General features: G+C 39.3%; 1 protein-coding gene across 1 annotated transcript; it reads right to left on the bottom strand.

Moving 5' to 3' along the window:
• Positions 1-6012: 6012 nt before the first annotated feature.
• Positions 6013-9555, bottom strand: NEUROD6 (neuronal differentiation 6). Its single transcript, XM_027739848.2, has 2 exons — positions 9389-9555; positions 6013-7942 (listed from the first exon to the last, which is right to left on the bottom strand). The coding sequence occupies exon 2, from the start codon at positions 7919-7921 to the stop codon at positions 6908-6910; it is 1014 nt and encodes a 337-aa protein (XP_027595649.1). The 5' UTR covers positions 7922-7942; positions 9389-9555; the 3' UTR covers positions 6013-6907.
• Positions 9556-9790: the final 235 nt, after the last annotated feature.

Here is a 9790-nt window from a genome sequence, read left to right as displayed (position 1 = left end):
GTGGATGTATGGTACAGCAGCATGGTCTCCTCTAGGGCATCTTTTGCAGGCTCAGCTGTTGTGAAATGCCTGTTAATCCAGCATGAAGGCTGAAGTAATAACTGTTATGGTGTAGATGACCTGCTATGCAAAGTAACCACCTCATTCCAAATGGGGATAGACAGAGTTGTATCTGGGGCACACTTATTGTCCAGGCAGAGCAGACTGGCACCCCAGCTCACATTTAATGTACCCATCTCTGAGGAGATAATTAGCTAAATTTGTTGTGACCGTGAAGTTGCTTTTTCCCCACAGAAGTCAAGCACTCCCTCACTTGTGTTTCCGCTGGGTGCTGCAATGCATCTTGCACTGAATTACTTCATCCGCCAGGAAAACTGTGGTCATACTTCTAGTGGCATAGATTCACATCCTGCATCACTTGTTATGTTGAGGCTGTGTTTCTGTGGTTGCTATATTTGTTATTCTAATTTCTGGGCTTGGTTATCTTAAGCCTCTCCTACAAAGAGAGTGTGAAATGAGGCATGGGGACAGGTTTATCCTTCCAGCTAAGCTTCTATTATTTTATTGAATAAGGGAGAAACTGCAAGTGTAGTAAGGATAAGAATTTAGGAGTTGTTGGAACACAATGGTTATGACTAATTTGAATCCATGGGCTGAAAGTTCATGTAGCTAAACACTCGGTGTGGCTGGACATACTGACTGGCTATTCACTCACTGTCTACCCACACTGATAAATTTTGTTGCCCTTTTGGCACCAAGATTAGTATAACTGCATGCATTCAGTCAAATAATTTTCCCACTTTCTGATGGGAACCTGTAAAATCTGTGTCCCAGGGGGTGTAGGTGTGCCTCTGTATGTAAACTGATGAAGTGAACCAAAATAGTTATTATATTTATTGTGGGGAAAATGTTTAGTTTTCTAAAGTAATGCCTGTTATCAAAGACAAAGATGCTAAACACAAGAACAGCTCTCTTTGTAAATCCAGAGGTAAAGGGCTTTTCATCATAACTGACATGGACTCTACCTCATTATTTGAAAATGCAATCTAAATTGCTTAGTTATTAAAATTAGTAAGAGTCCTGCTTATGGTGTTCTCAGTGTCTGGACAATGCTTTTCTTTCCCACAGGCACTTCTCCCACTGTGAAACAAATATCCACCTGCATTCATGTGGGTTTCTCCTTAGATTCTGTGGAAGATCCTGTCAGTTTCTTTGTTTGCAAGCTGTCTGCCCAACAGAAATGTCATTTTGGTTGCTTCTAAACATTATGCATCTGCTCGTGTGTCTGTAAATAAATAACATAATGGATAAGGCTACGCTTAGCTTCCCATGTGATTTAGACTCCAATCTGGTATCCACTGGATTCTAACAAAACAAGAGTGGACACGAGTCCTAACATTCCTGCTTTCAAGAGTACAAAATTTATGTTATAATCTGTGGTTTATTCTGGATTCTCTATCTGTACAAGGACCTCCAATTCAGCTGATTATTAGAATTTGCTTCTGCAAACAGAGTGTCCAAGCACTTCAGAATTTATAACTTTTTATGTGTGGGTATACTTACAGACCAGGAAATGTCATCAGTTTGAAAAGTACTATTTCAATTACTAATCAACTGGTTAAAATAAAAACCCAAAAATACTAAGGGGGAAAAAAACCCCAAACCTGCTTAGCAATGTTCTACAGAAATGCAAAAAGACCCCCAGAGTATCAGAGGTACAGTGTTCACAAGATTGAGGTGGGGACAAGAATACACTAAGTCTCTTAGAAAAAGTATAAATCATAAATGCTGCTTTTTTTCAGTTTTTTTTTTAACTTACTCAGTCCAGAATTTCAGCTACAACGGGATGTTCCTTGTTTCTGTATAGTATGTTCTACATACATGGTGTAGAACTAAATCACTCTAGAATTAAATAATGCAAGTAATAAAGTTGCATGGATAAATGTGTAAGTCTAAAGAGCAAGTGACAAAGGAAAACAGTCAAGAGAAAATTATGTTTTGGGGGAAAAGGGGAAGGAAATCTCTTTCCAACTCCATAAGAACCTTACGGCTGTTGCCAATTCAAAGCCAGTTGTGAGTCATAGGAACTTCACACTGCAGGCGTTAAAAAAAAAAAAAAAAAAGGAGAAACCTTTTTCCCCCAGAGTTTTTTGCTTGCAAATTTGGCTTTCCTTTACCTTTTCCTAGCTCACTCTTGCACATCCTCTGAGATGAGGGGGAAGGCTCTGCAGGAAAATAGGCCATCCATTTGGCATAACATAGAAGAATTTTGTGAGATTACTTGCTCTGTTCTAATTGTGGGGTGGTGAGGGCTTGGGAATGTGATTCTGCATGGCAGCCCTGTGTATGGTAGTTAGATTTGTATCAGTGAGACATGACAGGTCGGCCCTTGAGATTCTGCAGTGGCACAGTGCCAGCTGTTCACCATGCTGATCTGTCTCTCTCCAGAGCAAAATCAAACCCTGCTGCCATAGTTCAGGACTGGGTCAGACTCACAGCCAGATTACTGTTTGTTCTTGTTTTGAATTTGGAAATTGCTGAAATTTTGTAAGGGAATCTGCTTTCATGACAATTCATCCTAAAACAGCACCATCTCTGCTACTTGTTCATCGAAAGTCACAGGATTTTTGTACCTGGATTAAACCTGCTTTGACCTTGGGACCATATAATATAAACCTAGGCTTCAGTTAAGATAGATTCACAATCTGATAAACAAAACCATGCAACTACTTTTTAATTTAGAAAAATACTATTTGCTTTTGCAAGGAGAGATTCTGCCATGCGTTTCGCTGGGATTTCATTCAACTTTATTGATGACATTTCACTTAATTTGCTGCCATTTGAGAGCCCTATAGGCAAGGCAGAGAAAGAAGAATAAAATAGGGGTAAAAATGGGAGAGGGAATTGCTAGTACAGAAGAAACCCTGCCATCATATTTTTGCCTGTGCAATCTCCATACATTTTAAAAATCTTTGTAGAAATAACTATGAAGTGAAAGAATGCAGAAAGTCCCAAAGGGAGCATAGCCAGGATTTGTCCTAAGACAAGTGTATTCTTATTGTAGTTCTGAGGAGGTCTGAGATCTCCACTGAGCTCTGGCAAAGCAGTGGTTGCCCCTCCCTCTCTTTTTGGGGTCACACTGGAATTTGTAGGACTGCAGGGATTGGGCCACTGGTTTTAAATTGTACTCCTGATGAGGGTTTTTTTGGGATGGAATTCAGAGGTACAGCCTAGTGCTACCCAGACCATCCTACTCAGTGATTACAGGTGAGACCATTGTTGCAGAGGAAAGGCTGCAAACATTGCAGTACAATGCTATGCCTCATAGCCTTTTTTCCGTTTCAGGCACATACCTGTCTTCATCAGGACTGGCTGAAATCCTTGAACATGATGTTTAGCTTCTTTTCCAGCATTTTATTAGTTAAACAAATATCTATTTTCCTCACCCTCTTCTGACATCTTTGGACAACTTTTTTATACCCTCATGTTGGAAACTGGATATTAGGTTAGATGGATGATTAATCTGAACCAGTACAGCGATTCTTAAATAATTAGTGTCTTTCTGATACCAAAAAGCACACAGTGCTTTTTTTAAAATCACATTAAATGTTACTCTGGGATATAATAAATGGCAAAGAGTTCCACTGTGTGAAATAGCTCTTCTTCTACCAGCTTTTGGGTTCCCATCTCTAAAATTGACAGAAGGCTTCATTATTTTTGTGCTAGAAGACAGGGAACAATAGAAATTTCTCACCTAATTTTTCTGGAGCAGTTGCTCTTTTACACAGTTCTATCCTCAAGGATGTGAAGGCAGTTAACAGGAGAACAAAACAAGCAGATATGAGCACCTTTGTTTTGCTGTATGAAAGGGGTTGAAAGGAGACAAACTTCATAAAGTGGAGACTAGAGGTAAAGAAACCCATTGTTTTTATTCCTGTGATTTTAAAGGACCAGAACTTTCTCAGCACTCAGATTTGTTCTCTAAAATAGGGCAACTTCAAAGGCTTTCATAAATCATGCTTGGAGTACCTTATGTTCTGTGACTGGCCATTGAAGAAGGAGAGAAATGTGTATTGTATGCATGAAAGAGAAGGTATGTCGGAGAGCCTGTTCTCAAGGGAATCCCATACTTCCATAGCTCTAAATAATCCATACCCTACTGAAAGGGAATGTTGGAGGTTTTTTATGCTATCTCAATATTTTTCTATTACTTATTCCATTATTTTTTCTAGAGTGACTTTCCAATTTGCAATGCCCTGAGCAAGTATGGTGCTTGCCTTGAGCTACCAGAGCAGAAATCTGACTGCAAACTGCCTCCCCATCTGTCATGGAGTGAGTGAGAAAGATCTGAACTGGCAGGGATTTTTTTCCCCTTTCCCTTTGCTTCTGCTGCCAGACAGGGAAACAGGAACTGGCCTGTGAGTTATTGAGTTAATATAGGGCCACAGAGTTGGAGACCCTCAGATTGCAGAGCCTGAAGTCTGAACACCCCTTAGGGGCCTGCTGAATGTATTGCAGCAAGTGTTTCCTTCCCTTGGTAGAGGACTTTACAGCTGCCTACTCACAACGCTCTCAGCTTATGCAAACACACCCTTCCCCAGTGCAGCAAGGCTGCTCTGAAGTGCTTGGTGAAATTTCAGCCTCCTGGAGGAAGCTTCTCTTAGTAAAGTTGGTTAGATGAGTTTGTTGCCACTGCTCAGTGTGAGGGCATCTGCCCCCTCTTCAAAGGATCCTCTGTTTCTGGGCTCACTTGCCTGTAGCTCCTTGTTATGTACTAGTATTTCTCAGTGTACAGGAATCTATGGACTGTGTGCTTTCTCCTCATTGACTGGTTTCCCCCTTCTCTCCCATTACCTTTCCATGCTTTTCTGAATATCAGATAATTCTGAATAACAGCAAAAGAAATCTATTTTGTCTTTTTCTCTTTTCCCAAGCCCCTCCTATATACAGTGCAAAACAGCTGGGGATGCTTTTGAGCTGACAGTCATCACCATGACCTTTCATCCAAGGCATAAAACTGCTACTTGTACTTTCCATTGTTCCTGACCCTGGTCTTATTTAGGGGAGATGAATGTCAGACTGCTGTTGTCCTGAAGGAGCTGCAATGCTTGATGGAGCAGACTGTTTACAAGTAGTTCTGCTTGTGAAATTAGGTAAATTATCAGGAAAAATTGTCTTGTCCCCTCTTTATCAAGCTGCACTCTCAAGAGAGGCTCTGAGACTGATGTATCATTAACAAACTGTGACCTAGACTATGATCCAGCCAGGGGTTTCCAACTTGCATGTTGAATTTACACTTTTTATATTGCTTTTAAAAATTATTTCCTCCTGGTTCACAGCAGAGTACTTTTGTTTGTCAGGTAGATGCTGTTTATCTGTTATAATAAAGAGGTCTTATTCACTCAGAGGTTTAAAGTCTGCTGACCTTTAGGTCACCTGGTCATTCATTTTGTTACTCGTGAGCTTACAGATAAATAGCTCTGACTGGTTAGAAAATGACTGAGGCTCAACTAAGCTCAACTCTTTTAAGGTGTAAGGGACCGTGCAGACCCCTGTAGCTGCTGAGCTAATGTGGGTTGCAGGCACATCTGTAGTTTACTGGTGCTGTTTATTAGTCAAGACTAAGTTTAGCAATGTCCAGGAAGTCCTTCTCTCTCTAGTTCTTACGCTTCTCACGCTCCTGCCACTCCTTCATGAACCAGAGCCGGAGGGGCAGCTAGTGTCTTGCTTATTGGCTCAGGACCCCTTCCTGTATGAAATCTGGCTTTTCATTGAGACATAAAGTTACCTTCTTCCTCTAACCAGTATTTCATTTAGCATACAGCTATTTCTGTGATATTTTAGGTCTGCTGCTTCACTAATACATCCTTCTGAAAATAGCACAAGGTTCATGCTGATAATTCGTGACTTCCATCCCTGGACTCAAGCAATATGGGGGTCCTGGGAATAAAGCTCTATAGGCAAGACCAAAGGCAGCCATATACTGTGAAATAATAAGTATCAGACAAAATACAGTATTGCAGCTAATAGATGTATTTTAAAAGTGGAAACATCTATGTTTAATTGCATTTAAAGTACGTAGTGAGAAACCACATTTATACATTTTTATAACAAACCTTTACATCTGAAGTCAGAATCATACAAAAAAAAGTGCTGATTATATATGGTCAAAACAACTGAGGCAATTTTTTGACATTATCATCTAAATATTAGCATGTGGCCCCTGTCAGCAGCACTCTAAAATCAGGCTGAATAACGTCAGTGACAATCATTGTTTTTCCTTAACTTACCCAAAAACAACAACCCAAAACCTGTTTCGTTTATTTGTTTGTTGGTTGGCCTTTTTTTTTTGCATAGCTTTCAATATTGCTGCACTCTCACCTCTGCATATTGCAAGCCCATATCAGTTCCAAGATAATTTCCTTAAAGTTCTGAATATTTTTAATCCAGTTCTCCTCAGATACATAATATATATTTTCTTCCAATTATAAATACATATTTTTATTAATCTGATTTCAATAACATGCATTTGTATAATTACTGTACAATCAAAATAGACATTGACCTTACACAGTGTGTATGCTTTTATGCCAGCAACATTGTTCAGACACACTGCTCAACAAATCAAGCAAATAGGGAAATAAAAAGAAAGAAAGGAAGAAGAAATAACCTCTGTGAGGAAATATAATCTCGCAGCGATTACAGACAAAAAAAAAAGGAAAAATACTTATCAGAAAAAGGGAAGGGACTTATTAATGCATAGAAAATCCCCACAATAGTTGAAACACACTTTAGGAACTAGTAAACATATTAAATAGAATTGTGCCAATTACACAGAGCCCAAGCATCTGCTTGCTCTTAATTAGATGGGGAGGTGAATGACCACTGTTTATTTTCATTTTCCTCATTAATTATGAAAAACCGCATTCAATTCATCTTGCATGGTGAGAGACTGGCTGCGCAGATGTAAGTCGTAAGGGAAGTGGCTCTCTGTAGGCAACCTGAACATCGAGCTCTGCCCAAGGGGACCCCTGGATGGCACTGCACAGTAATGCATGCCGTAATTGTAATTTTTGCCATAGTCCAAGCTTTCTTCTTGCTTCAGGGAAAATATCCCATTATAGTTAATGGGGGGAGGACTTATGGGACCTTCAAACTGTGGGCTGGCACACTCCGGGGAAGTGCTTTCATAGAAGGACTCGTAAGCACTGCAGTAATTGTAAGGTTTCATGGACTTGGAGTTGTCTAGAGTCCCATGCCCTGGGGGGGTGCCAAGCTCTGGGCTGTGGTAAGGGGGATAGAAGGTGGAGTAGGGTGTGCGGGTATGATGGGTGCCTTCACCCGCCTGGCCCATTAGGAAACTTCTGGCATTCAGCTGCAGGCACCCCGCCACCAAGTTTGTAGTTGGCTGGGACAGACCCTTGCACAAGTTTTGGACAAAGGTGAGCAGGTCAGGTCTCTTGCCAATTCGCAGGATTTCGGAAAGAGCCCAAATATAGTTCTTGGCTAGTCTTAAAGTTTCTATTTTGGACAGTTTTTGCGTTTTAGAATAACAAGGGACCACTTTCCTTAAATTGTCCAGGGCATCGTTAAGGCCATGCATGCGATTCCTCTCTCTAGCATTGGCTTCTTGTCGCCTAAATTTGATCCTTTCCATTCTTATCTTGCTTGTTTTTTTTTTCCGAAGGCCCCTTCGCCTAGGTAAGCCATTCTCATCCTCCTCTTCTCTCTCTTCCTCCTCCTCCTCTTTTTCTGTGTCTTCTCCAGGAGATCTTTTAATATTCTTTCCTCGGAGCACGATCTGCTTTGAAAAGCTTTCTGGGTTCTTCATTTGCTTTTGGTCATCACTTTCTCTTGAAAACTTTCTACACATCTGGGATTCTGGCATTACAACAGACTCATCAAACGGTAGTGTTAACATGGTTCTATAATCTTAAGTCACCTGAAAGAATGCCAGTACAATGTTTAAATATTTCCATTTTTAAAGTTTCCTGACTCACACACACAGCCTCATGCAGCTTTTTTGTGTCTGCGTGTGCGCTCTCTGTATATGAGAGTGTGTGTGTATATAAATGCACAATCTATATTTCTTGCATAAAATGCCAGTTGCAAATGACTGCTTTTTAAAACATAAAAGCTGTTAAGAATTCTAAAATCACTCAGAACATTGGACCTTACAACTAAAAAGACACATTTCTCACAGATAAATATAGAGGAAATCAATATTTAAAATATACAATTAACTCCCTGCTCATTTATTTTATTTTTAAACAACCCCTTCTAAATCTCACCATGATGGAATTCAAAGAAATGCAAAACACAATAAAGCAATATAGAAATTTCATTAATCCAAATTCCCCTGGGTGGAAAAATTAGCAGAGCAAGTGCAGCCTTAAAATTCAAAGTGCCATATTTCTATTACCTGAGATTAAATATTTTAAAATCTCTTTTTGACTTATATTTCAAAGTTGTGGGGTTTTTTCCCTCCATGTTTCTTCCTTTATGTATCAAGATATTAAACTCCAGTAAGTTGCAGTGGGTGAGAAGAAAAAAATAATAGAACATCTCCCACAATCACTCAGCTTGTAACATAATGGAAAACAAAGCAGCTTTTTAATGTTTTGTATTAAAATTACATATTACTTACTTCATATTAACACAAAAATCAGAATTATCTAACCTTAAATGTATTTGGATTAGAGTTAGGAAATAAAATCCCCCTGCCATTTTTTTTTCCCTTTTCCAAGCAAAAATTCTAATTGATATTATCTGTTTAGTTAGAATCAACTTATTTGCTTTTTCTCTTTTTCTTTTCTCCTTTATTTTTTCTTCCCCATCAACGGGGGGGAGGGAGGCGAAAAATTCTCGGCACGCTATAGCAGTGTTTATGTTCTGCAAGGCTCAGATGTCTTCCTCCAGCTCTTAGCTGACAAGAGCAGTCTGTAGATTCTGACTGCAATTCTGCACGTGTGCTCAGAATCCAGTCTGGAATGGAAAAATAATTTCCTTTTCCCAGTTACTTTGCTTTTTTTTTTTTTTTTTTTTTTTTTTTTTTTTTTTTTTTTTTTTTTTTTTTGTAGTTTGGGAGCAATAAAATCTTGGATCCCATGGTCTTCAAAGAGACAAGCAAAGCAAATGCAGGGACTTTTTTTAATAGAAAAAACTAAACAAAAACCCCGGTCAAAGACTAACTCTATCAGTATTGTCTACACACTTACAATATTACATAGAAGCAATGAAAGTTTGCAATTGCATCAGAAGAATAAAATGTTAGGAGGAGTTATTAGACAGTAAATAGCATACATAAAATACAAGACAATGATACTGTATCTTTAAACACTTGCATGCACACCCAGCACCAACTGAAATATATCTTTATTTGTATTACCTTAGCTTTTTATTTCATTCAACAATCAGTTTTCATTTTTTGCCTTCCAAATCTTTTCAGTCTGAATGTCGCATCGTCTCCTGGAGTCTAGATCTGTGTATATCTGCACTATCTCATTGATCTCTAAAAAGTGACATTGATGCCAACTGCCAGAGCTGGTACCCATGCCATCTGCTAGTGACGTCACAGGGCAGAGAAAACCACGTGAGCCTTTCTCCTGGGACCTTCATTCTGCACTGATCATCTGGCATCCCTCTAAGTGGGTACCAGCATTCATGTATCAACACAGAAGGTTAGACTGATAGAAAAAAAAAAGAAAAAAATCCGCACCAGCATTTCACATACAGTAGGTGCATTTCCACTGTAGTTGCTTCTTTTTAGCAGCCTAGCTGCATGGATAGA

The sequence above is a fragment of the Pipra filicauda genome, unplaced genomic scaffold (genome assembly GCF_003945595.2).
Source record: "Pipra filicauda isolate LSUMZ 115617 unplaced genomic scaffold, ASM394559v2 scaffold521_size369105_pilon, whole genome shotgun sequence".
Classification (NCBI taxonomy): Eukaryota; Metazoa; Chordata; class Aves; order Passeriformes; family Pipridae; genus Pipra; species Pipra filicauda.
The sequence above is the reverse complement of the archived record's forward strand: the minus strand, read 5'-3'. Positions and strand labels throughout refer to the sequence as shown.

Bases quoted from the DNA above. Each gene is read 5' to 3' on its own strand.
- NEUROD6 (XM_027739848.2), bottom strand. From the start codon at position 7,921: ATGTTAACACTACCGTTTGATGAGTCTGTTGTAATGCCAGAATCCCAG.